We start from the raw sequence: 25,478 nt of genomic DNA, 5'->3' as shown, positions 1-25,478 counted from the left end.
AATTCTCACGACGTTTCGGCTACTTGCGTTGTGGCCGAAACGTCGTGAGAATTATTTTATTATGTTTTATTTGTATTATTGTATTCCTTCCCTTCTACGTGACTTTACCGAAAGAACCAAGAAGATGAATCCCTGCAGTCACGAAAGCTTTAAATCGAAAGTGTAGTTATTTGTTTTACCGAATTCGAACAAAAATGTCTCTTCTTGTTATTGTGGTTGCCGAGCCCTGACCTAGCCTTACATACAAACTATTTGGGAGCCAGTGCTGTGAGCGAACACCTACATCTGTGTAAGCGCGTTATAGCTCATCGGATTTCTCCAGTATGAATACTAATTCTGATTCTATGGAGGCTGGCACGGAGCACGAGGGAGTAGTGCGGTCAGTACCACGCCTTCCGGCCCCTGGTGTGATCACCGGTAGTGTGGCGTCTGCATGCAAAATGCAGGCGCTCAATTTCGGGCCAAGTAGACTGAGGAATGATTGGGTATAAGGGGCCGTTCATAAATGACGTCACGCACCTAGGGGGGGGGGTCAGACATTTGTGACGATGTGTGACGAGGGTGGGGGGGGGGTTAGAAATGTGACGTCACATCAAAATGCGCAACTTTAAGTAAATATAGACAACACGTTCTACTTAATTAAAACCAAGCCCGCTAACTTTCAGTCATCATCACGTCCCCAGCCTGCGTTCGCTATCTGAATCCCATGCACGCCTCCTCTGCTATCCCGCCTCTCGGTGTAATTCCGATTAGAAAGCAGGCGCGCCTCTTTTCACCACAACACACCGTGGTGAGCGCGCAGATCCCACGACAACTGCACATTGCATGTGGCCACGGTCAAATAAGGAGGGCGTTCCATCATTTTTTTAACCCAGCGATTCGTAACATCGCTGACGCCTTCGCCTACCCTGCTATTACAAGGGACGGTGGTTACAGTTGCAGGCGACTTGAGGACCGGGTCTCTCTTTACATCGTAACAGCCACACAAAAAAAACCCACGGCATTGCTCTGCCATTCTCATGCAGTAACAATAACTCATTGAAATGGACTGACTTATGCTCTTCCTCTATCGGATTACATTTCAAAAAATTCCGCTTAACTACGTGACCGTGTTTCTCAATGCCCGGCTAGTGATTACATCAGCTGCGTTACTGTATTGTCTGCGTGATGGATGAAGGGAGGAGGATGGCGAAGAGGGCTGGGCATGAACCAGAGATGGCCCGGGAGGACAGAGTGCGCAGGTATTTGTATTATATATATTAAAAAATATTTCATTGTGTGCGCACGATTGCTTAACATTCGAATGGCATCGGGTCAAACCTGTCACTCGCGAATTAATCTGGGGTAGGCTTTCCGTTGAATGAATAGAACAAATCACAAAGATGTATAGTTTACATCCGTCGTCATCGATGCCATCGTCGTCATCACCATGATCCAGCCACCGCTGGATGAAGAAGTTCAACGTACATTCGCCACTCTGCGTGTTTGCTTATAATAGTGGTAGAACGGCTTTGTTTGACCATACCTCACCCCGCTGGTCAGTTGCTAGTTGTCAAGAGAGGTGGTTGCCCAGGACTGGTTCAGGTATAACTTGCCACTGATACTGGTAGGAACCTCCTGGTTGCACCAGCCCACAGGGGATTATTGTGTCCGTCGTGCAGGGAGGGGCTGGGTGGGGAGGGAGGGGTTGGGTGGGGAGGGAGGGGTTGGGTGGGGAGGGAGGGGAGGGTGGGGAGGGGCTGGGTGAGGAGGGTGGGGCTGGGAGGGGAAAGGGCTGGGGGAGAGGGGCTGGGTGGGGAAGGTGGGGCTGGGTGAGGGGTGAGAGGGGTGGGGCTGGGTGGGGAGGGGCTGGTCACCCCGTGGTGCCCTTATAAAACTAAACGTTTAACCTACTCACGCCGGCTTGTGCCCGCCCTCACAGTCGGGCATATTTGCGGAATACACCACGCCGCCATTGACCCTGGCCATTGACCGAGCAACCCAACGTTCCTACCAGCTCCCTCCGCAGGAATGTGCTATCTTTGGCTGGGAATACATCTCAGTCCACCGGGTTCTTAGCGCAGTTCGCCAACCACTGTGCCACCATTCCTCCTCGGTAATAGCCTGTGCTAAATTCGAGCAGTGACGCGGCCCAGTATTGCACAGGTTTGCGGTTCAAACCCTGTAGGCTGCCCTGGTTATTACCGTGGGTGTTTGAACCGTAACGTACTACGCGCCGTCTGCTTCATAGTGGACGTTAAAGATCCCCGGACGTCATTCGAAGAGAGTAACGCGATTGTTTCCGGCGTGATGGTCCACATTTTAAAAATTTTCAAATTGCACTTCAAATTACTCAATTTAGAACTTCTCTTTACTCAATTTAGAACTACTCAAATTACTCTTTAGAATACATTTTTGCGTTTAGTTTATCGTCCTTCCCTGCACCCTCCAATTGGCATGGTTGGCTACGTACGGGGCGAAAGAAGTACAACATAACATACATGCAATTGAGATCATCCACAGCCAGCCACATTGCCCCCTACTGTGAAACTACTGCCGACTTCGTCTGTGAAACGTAGCGTCGTCTTCCTTTGCGATGTCCTTGTGCTGCAAGAACGATGTGAATACCAAGTATACTCAATTATATTTTGCGTGGGATCCATGGCCTGGGTGGTAGGGTGGGTGGGGGGAGGCGGGAGAGGGGGGGGGCAAGGCGTGGTGACGTCAGCGCGACACAGTTCGCTCAACACTGGAATGTGGCTGACGTCATCATGCAGATGTGAGCGGTGGCGTCACCAGCGTACACTTGCCAGCCAGCCAAACTTTTTGTTTCGCATCTACTTTGATTACTAAACGGGGAATAATAGGCTGTGCCAGAGGTTGACCCAGTATTGTAACTGCGTGGCATATTGTAGGCAGTGGCAATGCACCACAGCTCCAGAGTGGCACATGTCACAGACAGGCATGCAGAACTACGCTCCTACATTAGACGATTGTATTGCAATGGCAATAGCATTAGGCTTAGGAATGCTTTTGCCATTGTCCTCCTAAGTAGGGAATCTCAGATTTCAGTTCTCACGAACCACGAGGGCAGGTCAATCTACCAGCTTACAAGTTGTTTAAATAAAAAAACTAAGTGGTTACATGCTACATGCATGCGATGATTGTGAAACATGTTCCATGATATATAGTGAACTAATTCACTATTGGTTTGAACAAAAATATCTTTTCCCTGAATGTTTGTGCCGGGTTGGCCAGGGGGCTCAGGAGGTTTCGAAATAGCCAAGCTGAGATTCAGAGGTTTGAATCTGAGATGGGTTAAGATATCACATTATGCCTGTTGCTTCATGTGAAACATTCTACAAATATACCACATTTCATCTCTGACACTGTTAACATGTGAGCCCACAGTGTGAATAAAGTGGCCTATGGAACTGACGTAAGAATTAGGTCTGTTACATCATCATCATCCAGTGCTGTTCCATAAAACAAGGTGGTCCACTTCGATTTAAAGCTTTCGTGACTGCAGGGATTCATCTTCTTGGTTCTTTCAGTAAAATCACGTAGAAGGGAAGTAATAAAATAATAAAAATAAAACATAACAAAATAATTCTCACGACGTTTCGGCCACAACGCAAGCAGCCGTCTTCAGGTGGAGAACAGGTCTGTCGAGAAGGCCGAAACGTCGTGAGAATTATTTTATTATGTTTTATTTTTATTATTTTATTACTTCCCTTCTACGTGACTTTACCGAAAGAACCAAGAAGAAGGTGGTCCACTGCTCTGTGAAAAGAGTTCCAAATGGAAATACCAACGTTGGAATACATCCGGGAGAAATCTGTTGCAACAACAACACAAATGAAACATTTAAACGAAAGTCGATTCGGCACCATGGTTACAAGCCACGGTTGTTTAGGTTCCGATCGCTAATGAGCACAGAACAGAAATGACACCATCGTGCTGTCACATGGCCCAGACTGCAACACACATGCCCGCCCGCCTGCCTGCCTGCCCAAAAACTTGGCCAGACTTCAAAGGCAATCAAAATTATTAGGCGTGAGCCGTAGCGAACCCCTGAAAAACACACGGTGCTCACACCCAGCGCGGCCGTCATGCGTACCTTCACAGGGCGTGAGACATGCCCTGCAGCAGCGCGAGAACGAGAGCGACACAGATGCGCGGACGGAGACGACGTGGCGTTTGCCGGGTTCAGTAACGTGCACTCGGTGGTGTGCGCGCGTAAGTGTGGATGTCACCGTCACCGCCGCCCCCCCCCCGCCTGGGTTTGTCATGACGTTGGGTTTGTTGTTGTGAAGTTCGCACCATTGGTGCGGCGCTTGCAGATTGTTGTCGGTCTCAATGGCCTGGGCCACCAGTTTCTAGCCCCCTCCCCGCCACCCATCAGCAGCAAACATCGCACGGGGCTCTGATTACCTGCCTTTAATGAGCCAACACTTAATTAGGGTTTATGGCATGTTGCAAATTCTTCTTTCAAATCACCAGTTGCTGAGCACACGCCCAAAGGCCCCACAATGCCAAGCTGCCACAAACGGAACTTGAATTGAGCAAGGTAATTGAAGAAACTTGGGGAAAAGAGACGACGGGAGGGAATTCCCAAGCGGAGCAGTGCAGCAGAAGGAGCAGAAAGAGGAGTGTTGTGATCTGCAATGTGGCGAGTGAGTAAGTGCATGAGTGGATGAATGAATAAGTGGGTGAGTAATTGGCTAAGTGAGTGGATGGGTGAGCGAGTGTGTTGTTGTGACCTGCAGTGTGGTGGCTGCACTCAGTGTGGACGAGACAAACGCCATTCTGGTAGTCATACGTCCTCAGCATGGGTATGAAGAATGAATGAGTCAAGTTCATGGGAATGTTAACCGTGGTGGTAGCGCTAGAAGAGTGTTTTGAAATGATGCGCCCGTAACACAGATGTCCTTTCTCCCTCGATTGTATCGCGTTTCCTGCATCGCAGCGGTGGATGCTCAGTGGTTAAAATTCCACGGATCACGCTATTGAAAGAGACACACTGCATGCCAACGGAGAGCTTTCAATTAATGACAGCGACAGTGACAGAGGTCACAGACGCAGGCGGTGCAGGTCAGTGTATTTGAGGTCACCGTCTTGCCTCACGGATGCTCTGGTGGTTTCCACAACATCAATTTGAAGAAGTATTTGTCGAGTTTAGAATAAGTCTGGGAGTGTTAAGGGAGTGAGAAACAACCTCACAAACGTTGTAAAGGCTTTTGTTTTGCTTTTAATCATAACCCCCCCGCCCCCGCCAATGAGTCACGACAATTTTCAACTTGTAACGCTCACTCTCAAAGAGAGAATGACTGGAGGTGCAGGGAACCACAGACAAGTTCAAGTTTCAAGTTCATTTATTAGGTATAGCCCTGTGAGCCATTCGGCTCTTGAATCGGGTGCAACCGCAACAAACACAAAACAAAAACATGAACAAGAATACATCTTAAAGTGACTATGCGCAAACAGAAAATCCAAGAAAAGACAGCAAAATATTGCAGAAAAATCACCATACACCAACACTGTGTGCAAAAATCCCAGTGGGATGCAAGTCAAACAACAACAACACGCGGGGGAGGCAGCCACGCGGTGAGCCGGTGCCAACAACTGCCCAAGCTCTGCGGTCCTCTTTATGTTAAGGTGTTATCGGCCAAGAGAATGAGTGTCTACATGTGGAAGTTAACCAGAGCGATTTGAAGCTTTCGTGACTGCAGGGATTCATCTTCTTGGTTCTTTCGGTAAAGTCACGTAGAATGGAAATAATAAAATAATTTTTTTTTACTAAAACATAATAAAATAATTCTCGTCGATAAGACAGAGTCTTATCGACGGACCTGTTCTTCACCTGAGGACGGCTGCTTGCGTTGTGGCCGAAACGTCGTGAGAATTATTTTATTATGTTTTCTTTTTATTATTTTATTATTTCCATTCTACGTGACTTTACCGAAAGAACCAAGAAGATTAACCAGAGCGCTCGAAGAAAACCAATGTGTGCGCAGGCGAAACACTCTCTCCCGTACAAAAAGAACAGGTGGAGTCCACATTTTGTTCTGCACCACCTTCTGCCTGAGCCAGGCTACGGCTCCCTCCTCGACGCCCACGGGGGAAGGAAGTTTCACAACATTTGTGCGATCAAACTTGATTTGAAGCTTTCGTGACTGCAGGAATTACTCTTTGGTTATTTCGGTAAAGTCACGTAGAAAGAAAATAAATTAAATAATATAGTATGACGTTTCGATTGCAACACAAGCAACCGTCATCAGGTAGAACTACATTTGAGAGACAAAACACAGACACGGAGACGCACAGACAGACACACAAGCAGAGAGAGACAACACAGAGACACACAGAGAGAGACACACAACATAGACACACAGACAGACACACAAGCAGAGAGAGACAACACAGAGACACACAGAGAGAGACACACAACATAGACACACAGAGACCCAATGTCTCTGTGTCGAGGCCTTAAATAGAGAGGGGGGGCAGAGAGAGAGAGGTGGGTCTGCTGGTTGCTGCTGCTGGAGCAGATAAATTAGCATGTCAATGATAAAATGAATCTACCCCGAAGCGACCGAGGGAAAGAAGAAGATCGAATGGCCCTATGAGAGCCTGGTGAAGTTTTTTTTTAGAGAGAGAAATAGGTTGAGAAAACTAAATGTAGTAATTTTTTGTGCAATCCTTCAATCCTCGCTGCTGCCTCCAGTGCTGATGCATCACAGGCCATGTGCACAGCAGAACGGCGCTGTGGAGTTCTACACAGAGCGCTGATATCACGGCTCCATCTCCGTCGTGGACGTAGATTTTGGACGCGCTTCCCTCCTTTGGCTGTCACTCCATCGTTAGTCTCAACCATGTGGCCATTGTCCCTTCTAGCCACGTCCTGTCCAAGGCAAGATGATGATGCCTCTAACGTTCGCGTATTCTCGACTCCACGTGTCAGCGTGCAAGAACTTCTGCGCGCTTCTTTGTGCTGTTTTCAGTGTTTTTTTTATCCATTTCCTTTTGTCCACGAGCTTAAGACATTAACTTAATAATGAAGAGCGGCATGCCAATTGCCTAAAATGTCAAGCTATAATTACTTTGTGTTAAAAGGCAGATTTAACGATGCGGGTAGAACGGTCGTGTGGTGGCTAGCACATTGTGGGCTTGAACTTTGGAAATCTGAGTTCGATTTCCGGCCACAGCTAACATCATTGGCGAGCGATATCCTAACCAGTTCTAGGCTTCACCGTTCACCAACTCCCACTCACCATCGTGAAGTATTTTCGAAAAGCCTCCACAACCGAACTGGCATAGAGACGCCTTCATCCAGCAGTGGATTGACAGAGGGCTGTAATTCATCAACCATTTGCGATTAATGCGGAGAGTGGTTTTACTTCTTTTTTTATGAAATAAAAGGCATCGGCTTCATTCTAGAAACGTCTTGACGGCATTTAGCATTCATACCCACATGTCAAGCAGAAAAGAGAGATCAATCACACAGGCAGCCTGCGACATTCTCAAAAGGAAAGGGTGCAGCCCAGCAATTGCTCGCTAACTCCACTGTTGGTGGAAGGGGCCTTCACTCGAGCGAGCTCTAGAGAGGCCCCCCCCCCGCCACATGGTATTTTGGGGTGGGAGTACCCACACTTTACCCCACCACACAAGAACCGCCGATCGACTGCAGTGAACCCATTTACACTGCTGGGTAGGGCAGAGATGACGATTGGGGGTGGGGGGGAGGAGGAGATTCAAGAAACGTTCCCGTTGCTTCAACTGGCATTCCGGGAGATCAAATCGAAGCGGCGACCTCTGAATTGCAAGGCCAGTTTGCTGCCAATTTTTTAAAATTTATTTGTCTGAGCCAAATATCGTAAAAAATTATCATTGTGGTTTACATTCGATTGTTTTTTGCCCCGATTTCTATTTGCTACATTGCCATGTGCTTACTGTTTATGCGACTACTCTTTGCCGTCGTGGTGACCCTGGCTCACAAAACGAGACGCTATCCTTGTCTCTCAAATTCTCACCCTGGGCTCAGCAAAAAAAATAACTCGAAACGCCACAGCAGCACCTGTACTGTGCATCAAAACTGGCCACTGGTAAAACCGCAAATATGTCAAAAAACCAGCTTACAAATTTTTTTTTTCCTTTCTTGTTGTTAAACAAAAAGCTGACATCTAATGTTTTTCTGTCGCCCCCCACACATCCTCCCACTCTCCCCCCACCGTTGAAATAGCGCCACAGGCGAGGATCAGACCGAGAAGGCACGGGAGGGGAGCGATGAGGTGAGGGGGTTGTTGGAGAGCCATCGGCGTTCCGCCATCGTTATCCAACGTGCCTGGAGGAGATACATCGTGAGTTTTAGCTCAACCCTCGTAATTCGCTGATGTCGTGTTTCGAAGGGCCTCCCTGCTAGAGCCAACTATAGGAGGTGCATTTGGCCTACTCTTCCACGAGTGACCGGACGTGTTGTAAGAGGTGAGCGTACCCACACTTTACCCCACCACACCCAACCAGAAGCTCAACTAACTGGTAGTATCTATTTATACTTCTGGGTGGACAGAGGCTTAGGTGTTGACTCAGCCCATCATCATCCCTCTGGGGTAGATAAAATACCTACCACTTTGTGGAGTAGTCAACAGTGGTTGTCCCGTGAACAGACTCGCCCCTACCGCAGGAATGTGGAATTTGCACCACTGGCTCTGCAGGGCTATAAACAGGAGATGAACACCAGTGGTCATTTGAGCAGTAAATACCTCTGACATGCTTATATGTTACGCGATGTCCCCAGATGCTAACCTGAGTGTGGAACGTGTGTAGGACCTGCAGGTGTTCCGCTACTACCGCGAGCTGCTCAGCTTCAGGGCGAGTGGGGAGCCGCGCCACATGCTTCGATGTGTCAACCCCAAGGAGGTAGTCCTCTTCGCCAGGCCTGATGCTGCAGTTTACCTTTCTGGGGTTAATGGGGTCAACCGTGCCATTCACACCCAGTCACGCCTGAGGAGGCAGTTCTTTTTGCGAAGTTCGTCATCACGAGCCATAGTCGATTCACTGCTGGATGAAGGCTTCCCAAAGCCACTGCCACCTCTCACGATCCTGCGATGTAACAACAACAACAACCCCCATTCACCACTAGGTGGCGGTGATTCGAATTGCATTGGCCTAACGGCATTGGCCTAATTACATTGCCCTAATTGCATTGGCCTAATGAGATTGGCCTAATTGCATTGGCCTACTGAGATTGGTCTCATTATATTGACCTAATGGCATTGACCTAATGGCATTGGCCTAATTAGAAGTGTCTAATGGCATTGACCTAATTAGATTCGTCTAATGCATTGGCCTAATGAGATTTGGCCTAATGGCATTGGCCAAATTTGATTGGCCTAATAGCATTGGCCTAATGGCATTGTGCTAATGAGATTGGCCTAATTGCATTGGCCTAATAAGATTGGCTTAATGGTATTGGCCTAATTGCATTGGCCTAATGGCATCGATCAACCTCCCAGGTAAAGATTCCTTTGGTACAGTCACGGAAAGCTTCTCAAACTACGTAGTCGAAAAAGATGTTAAATAGTGTAGGAGCCAGAGGACATTCCCTTTCGCACACCAAGGTGAGCATGGAATGGCTCTGGCTCCTAGCGACGTAGCTTTGATAATTGTGAGCAGAGAGTCAGGGAATTCCCTACACCTCTGTTGTAGCAGCTGGACCGAAAATATGGCATCTGAAACCACATTGGCTCTCCGAATAATCCTTGACAGGACATTTCCCGGCACACAAGAGGTCGATGCCCCTGTAGTTTGTACAGTCTGTGCGGTCCCCCTTCTTTAAGAGGGGGACCTTCCAATCCTGCAGAACCCGCCCAGTGGTCCAGACAGTTATTATGATGCCATATAGGAGAGTCTGCACACAAACGCCACCCTCCCTCAGAAGTTCGCTTGGGAGATCATCTCTGCCCGGCCATTTTCCTGGTCTCAGACTCTGGATCGCCTTCCATACTTCCTCAACAGAGGCACTTCAGCCAGTTACTCGCAGGGGGTGACTACTCCTGCCAATATTTGAGGCACAGCAGCCTCAGCAGGGTCATCCCCACTTTTCCCCATAATTCTAGATTTGAAGCTTTCGTGACTGCAAGGATTCATATTCTTAGGTTTTTTTGGTAAAGTCATGTAGGTAAAACATTAAAATTAATAAAAGTAAAATAAAATAAAATATTTTACTTTTATTAATTTTAATTAATAAAAGTAAAATATTTTAATTAATACAAGTAAAATATTTTATTTTACTTTTATTAATTTTATTAATTTTAATGTTTTACCTACGTGACTTTACCGAAAAAAATCTAAGAATATTTCCCCATAATGTTTTCTGGGCTGAGGGATTTCCCCTCCCCCAAGATCTCACAGAAATGCTCAACGAACCTGTTCTTGGGGGTCAGAGTTTGGATCACCTTTCATTCCCTTAAGGATGGAAATAGGTGCGCTGCTGATAGTTACTTTTTTATGGAATTAAAGAGTGATTGATAGAATCCACCTAAGCACCTGCACACGAGGTGATTTCATCGCTCCATTTCCTCGGCGGATCAACTCCTGGATGCGTTCCGTGCCTTGACCGCCACTCCATCATCACCTCTAGTGACCTGTCCTTCCCGGGCCCATATAGTTTTCTTATCTTACGCTTTGAATTATTTCATTACATTAACCTCAGTGTTCTCTAATCCATTATATTGCAACACTACAAACACTTTTATCTACATGCTCCCTTTTCTGTCGGCTCAGTGTTATTACAAGCATGCATGTCTCCACGCTTTTTTGCTGACCTGTTACCTTGGTGTGTGTATCTGCAGTCGAAAAGCTCTTTGTTTTTGTGGGGGTTGTGTCTTTAAACACATCTGCTTTGGAGGTACCGAGCCTCCAATCCCTGCGCCTCTGTGCAGGCTCAAGTACTGTGTGCGAGATTAAACCCCCCCCAGTGACGATTAGCTAGGCGGTGGCGGCTATGCACGTGGCCTGTAATCTAGCACTGGTGTTGGGACAATGAGGGTTGAAGGATCATACGACAAGCATCACAAACATCCCTTCTTGCGGTCGGCAAGGAGACGGCACAGCAAAAATATGCATCCGACCCGTTCCATCTCACATGGGATAGAGCGTTGCTCCCTCGCACGTGTGGCGTTTTCCGGGTGCTCCAGTTTCATCCCACAAGTACAAACACTCATTACTTGGCCGGTAACACCTCAATATCTAGAAGACCGCAGAGCTTTGGGGGAATTTGACGCCAGCTTACCGCTCTTCTGTGGTTCCTCCTCGCGCCTGTTAGTTGCCCTCTGTACGAGAGCGAGCGATTACTGTGCGCTGCCGTATGACAAGTTGACATTATTGCCATTGCAATAGATAAATCTAGGCTGCTTAGTGAACATCCTGCTTTAAAAAAAATCAATATCGCGATTGTGCGTTATCACAAGGCTAAGAATCCATTCGAAAATATCGCCGAGCGATGCACAACCCTGTGTCGGAGAACGGATCGCAGAAGTGGATTTCAAAGAGCTACCTCCCGAGATCCCTGCAAGAAGTGAACCTCTTGTCCGCACACCACAGGGGGCAGCACTTTCTCACCCGCCCTGCCACAGAGCGTAATGCTCGTCGCATGCTGGACAAACCAACGCACTATTTGGAATTCTCAAGAGCTGGAATTTCGTCAAACTACATGCAGAATCAAATTTAAGGGTGATTTGTTTTTACGCGGCCATTGACGACCAGACTGAGACCATCAACTCGCTATGCTTGTGAGTGTATGGGTCCCTGGGAGTCTATGCAAGTCTATTTGTCTCTCAACGTAAGTCTATAGATATCTACGTGAGCCTATGCGTCACAATCTAATTAATCGGTGACCAACCTGAGGCCATCAACCCGGTTTAAATACATTCCTGCGGAGGGAGCTGGAAGGAACGTTGGGTTGCTCGGTCAATGGCCAGGGTCAACGGCGGCGTGGTGTATTCCGCAAATATGGCCGACTGTGAGGGCGGGCACAAGCCGGCGTGAGTAGGTTAAACGTTGAGTTTTATCAGGGCACCACCCAGCCCCACCCCTCCCACCCCCCACCCAGCCCCTCCCACCCTCCCAGCCCCTCCCCACCCTCTCCTCTCCACCCAGCCCCACCCCTCCCATTTTTGGATGCACGACGGACGGACGGACACAATAATCCCCTGTGGGCTGGTGTAATCAGGAGGTTCCTACCAGTACCACAGGTGGCTAAAACCCAGCGGTGCTGACTCAACGCGCCCCCCCAACCCCCGACAGTGGCAGCTACCCCGGCCACCAGTCGTAGCCACGTGCTTCTTGATTAGCGCAGCCTGGGTAAAGATAATCAATCAAAAAAAATCGAGACTATATTGTCAACAAGCTGTGCTCAGCCTAATAGAGTTGCCCGGCTTGAAGACAATCGATATGTGAGGAGGGCCCCCCCCCCCCACACCATGTGTAAACAAGGCACATGCAGCTCAATTGAACGGGCCTGTGCAGAGCCAACGCAAACAATGTTCTCAGCGTAAACAACCCGTTTAAGAAATGTGCGGAGTGTCACTGCATGGAAGTTGCAACGCTTGAACGAACATGTTGCACGGGAAAGAAATTGGCCAATTTAGCCACGGGGTCGGATGCGGAACGTTTACGCTTAGTTGGGCGTGGCGGCGCGCGCGCCAGCGAGGGTAGGTGGATCACACACAGATTCGTGGAATTCACAAAGCCACCGTTGGGCTGCTGTGACGTGGTAGGCGGTGGCGGTACAGACAGTGCCGTTTGCGAATCCACTGCTGGATGAGGGCCTCCCCTAAGCCGTCGCCATCTCTTAACGGTCACATGATCTATCCACATGTAGCTCCTACGTGCAAGTTAATCACATTACTCCACATCCGTGGAGGACGGTCTCTCGGACGAGTTTTCTTTCCCTCCCTGGGCTGCCACTCATTAGCGAGTCTCGACCGCCGGCTGTCATCCCGTGTCGGTGACGAATCCTGCCACAGCGCAGGCAATATTTATTAGCCGTCAATGCACGGCCCCATTACTTGTGACTGATGTAACGCGTGACCTCTGCTGGGCCACAAAGATACCCCATCGTCCGTGGATGGACCTTTTAATAGCCACACTAATACCGATAAGGAGTGACTCAGAAGTGTGGTTAGTGCACCGCGATAAGAGTCCGGCATCCTGAGTTAAATTCCCGGCCACGACTAACATCAGTGGCGAGTGATATTAAAACCGGTCCCGCTTGACTGAAATGAGTACCTGGTGCGGTGCCGTAAACATAAATACTGGGGAGGCGAAGGCGGTCGGGTGTGGCGCTAGGCACATCGACCCATCGCGTGTGCAGTGCCGGCCTTTATAGGTGCTCGCTAACAGCACTTGCCCAAACGGCCAATGTGGACTCCACGGGATCTTTGTCTTGGTTTGCGTGTGCAGGCGGAGTTACTCGATGGAGCTGCGGGAGCGCATGTGAGATTCCGCCTTGGAGGGGTCAGTAGCACCCCAATCCCGCGGCGCCACCACCCCCACAAAGAGATCACGATTATATTGTTCTCCTATGGAGACACAGGACAGTGTCATTGGAATGTGGAATTGCCACGACTGGCGCAGGGTTCGCCAAATGGACATAAGTGCATACATTGACGTGCTATACATTCAGACGTACATATATATTTGCCGACATAGATAGGTCTTTATTGAGGGTTTTTTTCAGGGTTTATTTTGGCACAAATAAAACCCATTGGGAAATAAATGCATTTTTTTTTATGGGGACCTGGTTACATCACAGAAATCTGGTTACAGCGAAAATACATTAACAAAACAATCAGAAACCAACTCTACATGGTACATTTTCTTCTCAGTGCTGCTTGGAAGCGAATTATCAAGTAATATACTGTTTAACTGCATGCCTATACCAGTCACCATACGTCCATGATGATTAACTGTGAGCAAACAACAGCATGTATTGTGATTTCTTGCACCCAAAGAACGGCAGGATGTACATGCATTATGAACATGCATAATGAGCATGCATAATGTATGTTAATTACCCTTTGAATAACCTAAACGGTATTGGATATCCATTTTTATTGGATATCAATTTTTATGGATATCCAATAGGTAGGAACGTTGGGTTGCTCTGTCAATGGCCAGGATCAACGGCGGCGTGGTGTATTCCGCAAATATGCCCGACTGTGAGGGCGGGCACAAGCCGGCGTGAGTAGGTTAAACGTTGAGTTTTATAAGGGCACCACGGGGTGACCAGCCCCTCCCCACCCAGCCCCACCCCTCACACCCCCCACCCAACTCCACCCTTCCCACCCAGCCCCTCCCCACCCTCCCCACCCAGCCCCTCCCCACCCTCCCCTCCCCACCCAGCCCCACCCAGCCCCTCCCTGCACGACGGACGGACGGACACAATAATCCCCTGTGGGCTGGTGGAACCAGTGGGTTCCTACCAGTACCAGGTGTTAAACGTACATGGTCAAGTTCCGAATGGCAAGGTCGTGCATCAACATGATACAACCAGCACATATAGACGCAAGCACGTACAAACCTGTATATATAGACACTATAATAACGTTGAGTACAGCGCTTTGTCAGTCCACTGCTGCATGAAGAAACCTCTCCATGCATGCCATGTGACTTGTGGGTAATGGTCTGACCATACTCCACCATGCCGGTCAGTGTGCAGTGCGGTGGAGGGGTGTGGAGGACCAGGTTTAGATCTCACCCCGCCACTGATGTAAGTCACGGCCGCCAATCAAACTCAAAGTCGTCGGGATCACAGCGCGACTCGCTAACTGCTGCGCCTCCACTCTCTCGCAAACACCGAGCACCAATTATCGGTTGAAGTTGGCCGAGCTTGGCCCAGTGCAGGCGTTTCATTTTTATGAAACACGAGCCATGGCACGATCCCATTAATTAGTTGAGAATATTAGTTCTGGAGGCATTTAATTATGTATTGACCCCTGCCTGCTCACGTTACCTACGTAACAACGATCGCAGACGAAACATCTGTGCGGCCAGACGTTAACACTGTAAGGCCAAACCCTGCCTACAGGGAGCTGCTGCGTGTTTAAATACATGCCAATCATTCGAGTCTTGCGAATGGCAATGTGTGCATGGGCTAAATGCCAATGTCGAGGTCTGCTAGCCAGATTTTTGTGTAGTTGTGCTGTTCCCGCTTCTGTTGAAGGAGCGCAGACTACAGTTGTTATGGTCCTTGGTTTGGGTTGCATGGCCAGTCACACTGTAGCTTGCCCTTCAGTGTATCTCTATGGGTCTCTATGTATCTCTGAGTCTCTACATATCTCTGTGTCTATGGCAGGGGCCGGCATCCTATGGCTTCGGAGCCGCGTGCGGCTCTTCAACGACCGCTTCGTGACGTTATTTATTAAGGAACCACCGTCTCGTAATCACGTGGCATTGCGGCTCTTGAAATATTGAGAGTTTTACCGAATTGGAAAAAAAATGTCTCTTCTTGTTATTTCGGTTGCAGACCCGTGGCCTATGGGCTTACTATATGGTCCATAGTTTGGGGTGCATGGCCACTTTCACCAAGCCGTGTTGACCGGCATGGTGAAGTAAGGTCAAATGACCCCCACGACCGACCGACACGGCATGCGGAGGACCTCATCCGTCCAGCGGTGGATTGACGCGGAGATATGATTATTATATCATCGTGAATTGAGGGCCGTGTTAATTGGTCACACGGTGCGTATGTTAAATGTTGCGTGAGATTAAATCGCCCGCAGGGTTAAGATGTAGTGTTGACGCCGTGCGAAACAGGAGCGCTTCCCTCCAAACATCTACTACAAGATCTTCACGCACCGCCCCGTGCAAGACCTGTGCGCAAACAGCCCCAAGGTGTACGCGGCCGCCGCAGTCAAAACACTGCCTGCCAGACCACCACCACGCTACAGCATCGCGCGCCACGGAGCTCACGGGACCGGAGCGCGGGCAACACCTGGCACCGAGCGGTCGGTCCGGGATGCAGATCCGGGTCGCAGCGGGTGGTACAAGAGAGTGGAGAACAATGGGTGGAGGCTGGTGTCGGAGAGGGTAAACTGCCAAGTAACCCTGGATTTGAAGCTTTCGTGACTGCAGGGATTCATATTCTTAGGTTTTTGTTCGGTAAAGTCACGTATGTAAAAAAAAAAATGAAATTAATAAAAGTATGATGCAGCAGTCGTGCTGTGACGGTTCCACCTGAAGACGGAAACTTGTGTTGCCTCCGAAACGTGATTTTTATTTTATTTTTTATATTACTTTTATTATTTTACCTACGTGACTTTACCGAAAAAACCTAAGAATATGCCAAGTACCCCCTTTACTGTGTGGCCTCTCTCCTTCTGTCCATCTCAGAAATATTGGCAGACCCTGGTCACTCTATGTCTGATGTGGTGGCGCACTTGGCCTGTAAGCCAGCACTGTGGAGGCAACAGTGAGGGTTTGTGGATTGTGCGCACACACACACACACGTTGTGAAATTCTCTTCGCTTGAGCGTCGAGGAGACGTACCCTGGCGCGCCAGAAGGCGAGTACAGAAAACATGTGGACCCCACCTGTTCCGTTTGTATGGGGGTAGAGTGTTTCCAACCTCGCTCACGTGGGTTTGCTCCAGGCGCTATGGTTTTCTCCCACTGGCGAGACAATATCTTTAAAAAAACAATGCATGATCCTCCTGAAAGAGAGTCCGAGGACTCAGCATGGCTTTCATGGATAAATAAGTAAATTATGAGAATTAATCGTCATGGAGTGGTTGATAAGAGTTGGAGATTAAATTTCGATTTAAAGCTTTCGTGACTGCAGGGATTCATCTTCTTGGTTCTTTCGGTAAAGTCACGTAGAAGGGAAATAATAAAATGAAAAAAATAAAACATAAAATACAATTCTCACGACGTTTCGGCCACAACGCAGGCTGTCGGAAAGACAGCGTCTGAATGAGCCATTCAGACGCTGTCTTTCCGACAAACCTGTTCTTCACCTGAGGACGGCTGCTTGCGTTGTGGCCGAAACGTCGTGAGAATTGTATTTTATTATGTTTTATTTTTATCATTTTATTATTTCCCTTCTACGTGACTTTACCGAAAGAACCAAGAAGAAGAGTTGGAGACTGTACTTGTTTACGCCATGGGGGCCTGATGAGAATAACCGTGCACTGCCTCCACCACCGTGTGGCAAAACCCACAACATTAAAGCGCTCGCAGCCGGCAGCTCCCAACGTTACGTTTCCATTGCCTCGCAGCGGATTTGTGCCACGAGTCGCACCATCGTCATCAGTCACGATCTATCCACTGGTGGATGAAGGCCCTCAACATCTCGTCGTGGTGGCGAGATGTTAATTACCTCGTCTGGTATACAGGAGGTCGTGGGTTCTATCCCGAGCCCTGACACCTGTATATTTGGAGTTTGCATGTTCTCCCTGCGGTCATGTGGTTTTTTTCTCCGGGTCCCTCCGGTTTTTCCCTCCACATTTAGAAACATGCATTTAGAGTATTTGGCTGATCTAAATTTCCACGTGATGAGCCACTTTGTTGAACTATCATTTGTAGCCAGGTCGCTTCTGAAAAAAGAGCTATATAGCTTAACTGGAAAAATCCGGTGAAATAAAAAATAGTTTATAGTTTTTAAGTCGTGGGTCTTTCACCCGACGGTTTTCCCCTGGCATAATGCTCTGGGCTAGCGCCGGCACGCGAGCCAAAATCCACGCTGCCATTTTCACGGGTGGCGTCTTCTCGGGCGTGTTTCCCTCCTCTGACTGGCATTCCATCGTTAGTCTCCACCACCGACCAACAGCTCTTGCAGCGATGTGCCTCGCCCAAGCCCGCTTACTTCTTTTTACACCGTAAATATGATGCTGTTCTTGCTCTCATAATGGCAGCAGCAGCCATCATGAGTTCAGGAACTCAATACCAATATCGATTTCTAGATTTGAAGCTTTCGTGACTGCAAGGATTCATATTCTTAGGTTTTTTTGGTAAAGTCACGTAGGTAAAAAATTTAAATTAAAAAAAATAAAATAAAAATAAAACAAGCTTGTGTTGCCTCCGAAACGTCGTGATTTTTATTTTATTTTTATTAGTTAAAAATTTTTACCTACGTGACTTTACCGAAAAAACCTAAGAATACCAATATCGAAGTCTGCTGCTCGCCATGACGAGAGGGCTTCAGCAAAGTGTAGACCACAGCGGGTTCACTATATGGTCCATAGTTTTGGGTTGCGTGGCCACAATCGCACAATTGTGGCTGTGCATCTGAGTATGATGTCCTTATTCTTGGTTCTTTCGGTAAAATCACGTAGAAGGGAAATAATAAAATAATAAAAATAAAACATATAATAAAATTCTCACGACGTTTTTTTTTCTTCACCTGAGGACGGATGCTTGCGTTGTGGCCGAAACGTCGTGAGAATTGTATTATATTATGTTTTATTTTATTTATTTTATTATTTCCCTTCTACGTGACTTTACCAAAAGAACCAAGAATATGAATCCCTGCTGTCACGAAAGGTTTAAATCGAAATTTATGATGTCCTTAACGTCTTTTTTCTAATAAAAAAAAACTAGAATCGGCGACGTTTCGGCCAATGGCCCTTCTTCAGAGTACGTAGAAAGAGGCCAGCAGACAGAGCAGATGATGCGAATTAGAAACTGCGCTTGTTGACGCCATGGGGACTGGAGAATTATATTTAAAATGATTTCTGATGACCTCTTTTAAAATGTACTCCTGAATAATAGACATCCCTTGGATAATCAAATTCATGTGTTCTTCTTGCCGTCTCCCAGTGTAATTCCAAATGCACACCTCTTTTGTGATTTTCGCTATATATATGCAAATGTGTCTGCATGTATTGGGCATGGAACAATGCGTTGATTCATATTTATAAGTCATTTGTTTATGTAGGAAAGTGTCACTGAATCCCTTTTCACGAGGATCCTGCATTGGGAAGTTTGGTCGCTTTCCCTTTTAAAATATGCAAACACATTGGGGGATAAACCGTAGTATACGACTAACAGCACTTGTCCCAACAGTCTTCGTCGTCTATACGGGGAATCTTTGTCTATATAGTTATATCTGTGTCTACATGTCTAAAAGCACTTGCCCCAACAATCTTTGTAGGCTATACGAGTGATCTTTGTATTTAGCCATATATGTGTGTGTATATGGCTAAACATTCTTAGGTTTTTTCGGTAAAGTCACGTAGGTAAAACATTAAAATTAATAAAGTAAAATAAAAAATAAAATAAAAATCACGACGTTTCGGAGGCAACACAAGCTTCCGTCCACCTGAAGACGGAAGCTTGTGTTGCCTCCGAAACGTCGTGATTTTTATTTTATTTTACTTTTATTAATTTAAATTTTTACCTACGTGACTATACCAAAAAAACCTAAGAATATGAATACTTGCAGTCACGAAAGCTTCAAATCTATATGGCTAAAAGCACTTTCCCCAACAACCTGTGCAGTCCACACAGGTGATCCCGTTGTCTCTGTTTGCTCCGGGCTTGCCCACCGCACTCCACATGTTCTGCCGTGTGCCCACCGTGTGCCCACCGTATGCTCGCCTTCCCCAGCTGGTGGGCCGCCCGTTGGCAGCGCAGCCCTGCGGGGAGGCTGGCGGCACGGTGCCCCCCGCGGCTCCGTTCTCCCCGAGCCGGCGCCAACGCAGCCACGACTCGAGCTCGCGGCGCCGACGCAGGCAGATCCAGTGGCTGCGCAAACTGTGAGTCAGAGGTCGCAACCGAGTACCCGATACCAGTACCCTACCCGATACCCGGCCGTTTGCGACCCTGGTGCGGCCGGGTACGGGTACGGGTAGGCCGTGAGTCACTGGTGAGTCACCGTTTGTCACTCATTTCGGGTAAGGTACGGGTAGGGAACGGGTACGGGTAACCATTTGCGACCCTGGTGCGGCCGGGTACGGGTAAGGAATCAAAACCCGTATGCGACATCTGCTGTGAGTAGCGTCGCATGCAGAGGCTTTAAAAAGACTAAGAAGACCCCCCCCCCCGCTATAGCCTCTAACAGGTTGTCGGCTGTCGGAGCAAGTCCGTCAGTAAATGGCAGCTATGGAGGTCGGCACGGTGCACGAGGGGGTGGGTGGGTGGGTGGCCAGCACCGCACCGTGCCCAGCCGTCGTTGTCACCCCAATGCTCATGTTTACACACTGCACCAGGGTACTCATTTAAGGTCGAGTAGACCTAGGGGAGCCCCAGCACTGGTTCAGGTGGTATTCATGGAGGGTAGCCGAGAGCAGGAAATCAAACTTCCATCTACACACAAGACAAAACATCACCCGTGTAACCTCAACAGACTTTTGAGGCAAGTGCTGTAAGGGAGCACCTGCACACACACGTTCATACGAGCGCATTCAAACCTACACATTGACACACAATCACGACACGCTACTGTCTAATGCTGCTCCGCAATAACGTGTGTGTGTGCGCGCATGTTCACAAGAGTAACGCCCTTTTCGCGTGTGGTGACATCACCACAGGTACGAGGGAGGGCAGCATGCCCCTGGGAGCTGTGGATCAGAAGGAACGGCGCCTGGACCACTTGTGGACTCGGAGCTCGAGGATTTACTGACATGGACCAAGGCGCTCGACTTTGAAGAGTACGTTTCGATGGTTTTATGTTAGAATTTCCGTCATGTATTTGTATTCGTGAGTTGATGGTCTCAGCCCGGTCACCAATGAGTGACAGAGAAATGTAAGAACTCTAGATTTGAAGCTTTCGTGACTGCAAGGATTCATATTTTTAGGTTTTTTCGGTAAAGTCACTTTTATTAATTTTAATTTTTTTACCTACGTGACTTTACCGAAAAAACCTAAGAATATGTAAGAACTCACTGTGACCCAGAGCCTGACAGAGACCCATTGACTCATGGATATCCATGTACAGTACTCACAGAACCTTAGACTCATATGAAACATAAACGGTGTTGTGATTAAACTAGGTTCTCAAGTGTAGCGAGTTGGTGGTATCATACAAAGCAGGCGGGGAAGTGCTGCCATCTGCAGTCTTTGGACCAGAGTGGCGCTTTTCGATTTAAAGCTTTCGTGACTGCAGGGATTCATATTCTTGGTTCTTTCGGTAAAGTCACGTAGAAGGGAAATAATGATGATCGCTTGTGCTGCAATCGAAACGTCGTGAGAATTTTATTGTTTCATTTTTTTATTTTTTATTACTTCCCTTCTACGTGACTTTACCGAAAGAACCACGAATAAGAGTGGCATTTTTCAAGCTTTCAATTTTCAAGTTTAATTTATTTGGTATAGCCCTGTGAGCCATGCGGCTCTTGAGTCGGGTGCAACCGCAACAAACAAAATATGAACAGAGAACATCTTAAAGCGACGACGCGCAACAGAAACATCCTGGATAAACCAGCAAATCTTTCAGAAAAAAACCCCACCGTATTACAACGCTGTGTGCAAAAATCCCAGTGTGATGCAAGTCAAACAAGGGATCTCAGAGTTTGCTCTGTAATATTGGCTTCTGTGCACCGTTCTCTCATGCTAAGGGTTGCACTGCTCCGCGAGAGATACGAATGGGATGTTCGTCACGTGACGACCCGGCGCCGATAGCACGGTGGGGATACAATTGGGGGATAATGAGAGGAAATATTAATTCCATTCTGCTGTTTATTTTGAATAATGCATTCGCTTTTCCTCAAGGTACATCAACGGCTGGAAGGAGCTTGGGACTACCAACACGTCAGACAGGCTTTATGGCAAGTCCCCTGTTAACCTTCAGTGACGGTCATTACTATTTAAGTCGTCTTTAATTATTCCACGTTAATGGTGCTGCATCACAAGCGGAAAAGTCAATGCGTGTGTGTGCGCGTGTTCATGTGTGTGTGCCGCAGGTTTCCAGTGCGTGGGCTGGGACGACCCCAAAGATGTCGCAAATGTGTTCCAAAACTGAGCTGGTTCTGATTCCAATCCCTAATCAATATCAAGATCACACTCACGGTCTTCAAGATCCTACACATTGACTTGGTCCCTGCCTACCTCTTCCCTCTCATACTGAACTCCCCTTTCATCTCAATCTACTCCCCGTCACACACTCACCTACCTCTCCCCTTTCATCTCACTCTACTCCCCTTCACACACTCACCGACCTCTCCCCTTTCATCTCACTCTACTCCCCTTCACATACTCACCTACATCTCCCCTTTCATCTCACTCTACTCCCTTCACACACTCACCTACCTCTCCACTTTCATTTCACTCTACTCCCTTCACACACTCACCTATCTCTCCCCTTTCATCTCACTCTACTCCCATTCACACACTCACCTACATCTCCCCTTTCATCTCACTCTACTCCCTTCACACACTCACCTACCTCTCCACTTTCATTTCACTCTACTCCCTTCACACACTCACCTATCTCTCCCCTTTCATCTCACTCTACTCCCATTCACACACTCACCTACCTCTCCCCTTTCATCTCACTCTACTCCCTTCACACACTCACCTATCTCTCCCCTTTCATCTCACTCTACTCCCTTCACACACTCACCTACCTCTCCACTTTCATCTCACTCTACTCCCATTCACACACTCACCTATCTCTCCCCTTTCATCTCACTCTACTCCCTTCACACACTTACCTATCTCTCCCCTTTCATCTCACTCTACTCCCATTCACACACTCACCGACCTCTCCCCTTTCATCTCACTCTACTTCCCTCCACGCACGCTCCGATCTCGCCCCTCTCAACTCACTCTATATCCCCTCCGCACACTCAGCGATTGAGCTTCTTGTCCAATGAATCCCCAGGCAGCTTTCCTGGGACCCGTTTCGAATCCAGGTTTCAGTTGCTCATGATTTCAACTACGTTGTCATGTGTAGTCAAGTTGACTGTATCAGCCCAGTCACCAATGAATGCACACAAAAAACCAACTCATCCATGTTAAGCTTGGTTGAATAACTTAGTGTGGCCTATACCAACATTCACTCTTTTCTAGGCCGTATAAATAACGTGGCGCTAATTATAGATAAGCAATGAAATTGACTCTTAGAAGTATATTCTTGATTCTTTCGGTAGGAAAAAACGCCACTTTTTTCCAAATTTCTTGCTGTGAATTTCACACGTGATGATGATTGCTTGTATTGCAGTCGAAACGTCGTGATCATTTTTATTGTTTAATATTTTTATTATTTTATTATTTCCCTTCTACGTGACTTTACCGAAAGAACCAAGAATATGAATCCCTGCAGTCACGAAAGCTTTAAATCAAAATCTTAGAAGTATGTACAGTGATCCCTCGTTTATCGCGGTTAATGGGGACCGGAACCCCTCGCGATAGGTGAAAATCCGCCAAGTAGGATTGGCCCCCTAGGAATTTCCGTATATGTGTGTGTGGGTACCAGAATGTTTAAAATATGTATATTTATACTTTATATATATATTTTACTTAAATCTATTTAATTATTAAACCTTAATATTATACATTCACTCTCTCTCATACGATACGTATTATGGTGTTCTACACTCACCAATGACAGTAGTATCTTGAGACTTGACTCCAGTAATGACGACGACGACGATGACAATGACAATGACGACGATGACAGACCTCTGCAGTTCGATGAATGTGATGATGAATGATGATGATGATGGTGTTACTGCACAGGTATAATGAGGCCTTTAAATCAGTTCGAAAAATCCGCGATGCACTGAGGCCGCGAAACTTGAACCGCGAAGTGGCGAGGGATTACTGTATGTCACTTCATAGTCTAGGGCAGTGACGGGCAACCCAGACGTGTCGGTCGACCACGTGAGCGGGCCTGCTTCACCTCAGTGGGCCGCAAGCTTGATAACAGCGCTTGTGCACCAATCGTGACCCCACGCGTGACCCTAGAGACACACCGAGGCCACCACGAGGAGGGGCTCCACGGCACGCATAGGGCCCATGCGCCACAGGTGGCGCACCACTGCTCTAGGGCCTCGCTCTGACACACTGCTGCTGCCCGCGAGAGTTATGAATCTAAATGTCGTAGGTCTCATGACGTGACCCTAACAGAATAATTGGAATGTAGATGGGAGGTAAACGAAATTAAACAAATTCATCTCCAATTGCCAGTCAATACAACTGCCCTTTGTCTCTTCCCCAAGGATAGCATATACACAGTACGAGGCTAATGTTAAAGACAGTTCCACATAACATTAGGCTTGTACAGTGTATATTTTATCTGTTCTAAGGCAGCGTTAATAATAACAAAGAAGTCGATCGTCGTTGCTTAAGGGGGAATGCAAATGTGACCATTCCGTTCAAACGGCGGCAGGGAGTGTAGACACGACTATGCATGCAAATGTAAATACGATGGTGAATTACGTTATTGAAGGCAACTTGTGTACAGAATTAAATTTCAAAGCGAACGTTCATATTTGCTTGTTCAGATGTACATTTCATCAAATTTATCTTACGAAGTTGCAATGTAATTTATTCGTGCGCAGTGTTGCTGTCGTTTTCTTTGAGCCTGTTTAGTGCAACGGTGTATTTCATATAATCCTGAATAGCAGTGGGAAACAATTTGAATGAAGGATTTGGTTTTGAATGACCATCTTTAGTTTAGTACTGGTTTCCCTGGCTTTGTGCGGGTAGTGTGTTCTAAAACAAGGGCGCCCAAAAGCGAAATCGCAAAGCATGGACTCACAATGCACAATGTTGTCTCACGTCTGACCGCAAAGGAGCGAATTCAAACCGCATATCGCGAATTTTGGTTAGAATTAGGTTAACCGTATATACGCGAAATCGGACAAACTGAACCCGCATAAAGCGAGGGAGACATCCACACTGTTGGCGTTCCAGGTTTAGGTTGTGAGCATCTTCAGTAGTGTGTGGTGAAATCGTGAAAGAATATACAGGTGGGACGACACGCAGCCCAACCCCGACAACCGCAATTGGATTACAAGCCCCTGCAAAAGCTTAGCATTGAATCCACTGCATATTATGAATCTGTTATTATTTCAGATCAATGTGTACTCGTAGCCCAAGTGTGCAGTCAGGACACACACATGCACATGCCGGCATCATCCAGAAGTGAACACCGGACGTGGCTGTGTTTTGAAATCACCACTCGGCCGGAATGCGGACCATCTCGTCAGATCTCAAAGACAGCTAACAGAGCCTGGATTATAGTACTTGTGTAGAGGAGTAGAGGAGAGTGGTGGCGTCGTGTGCCCTGTCCGGTGCGGTGACATGACGGGACGTGGGGTCGCACGCGCTGGGCAGTGCACGTGACGTCACCCCTCCTAGGGTATTTAAGGGAGACCCCGTGACGTAGGCGTGGTCACTGGAGGAACGGGGATATTAGAAGGGGTAAAGAGGGAACCAGGGATAGTGATATGTGTTAATAAACCCTGGCGGAAGCCCCTAACTCACCTCCGTCTCCGAGTACCTCCGTCTACTACTCAACAACTACTCAACACTTGTACGGTAGTTGGATGGGCT

General features: G+C 47.6%; 1 protein-coding gene across 1 annotated transcript; it reads left to right on the top strand.

Annotated features, from left to right (window-relative positions):
* The first annotated feature begins 1,164 nt into the window (after positions 1-1,164).
* On the top strand, positions 1,165-22,972 carry C50H11orf65 (chromosome 50 C11orf65 homolog). Its single transcript, XM_078878135.1, has 9 exons — positions 1,165-1,241; positions 8,222-8,339; positions 8,806-8,898; positions 13,444-13,497; positions 15,799-16,071; positions 19,587-19,735; positions 20,510-20,629; positions 21,690-21,745; positions 21,881-22,972. The coding sequence occupies exons 1-9, from the start codon at positions 1,168-1,170 to the stop codon at positions 21,937-21,939; spliced, it is 996 nt and encodes a 331-aa protein (XP_078734261.1). The 5' UTR covers positions 1,165-1,167; the 3' UTR covers positions 21,940-22,972.
* The last annotated feature ends 2,506 nt before the right edge of the window (positions 22,973-25,478 follow it).

Source organism: Lampetra fluviatilis, chromosome 50 (genome assembly GCF_964198595.1).
Source record: "Lampetra fluviatilis chromosome 50, kcLamFluv1.1, whole genome shotgun sequence".
NCBI classification, from domain to species: Eukaryota; Metazoa; Chordata; class Hyperoartia; order Petromyzontiformes; family Petromyzontidae; genus Lampetra; species Lampetra fluviatilis.
This window is presented reverse-complemented; position numbering and strand designations above follow the sequence as displayed.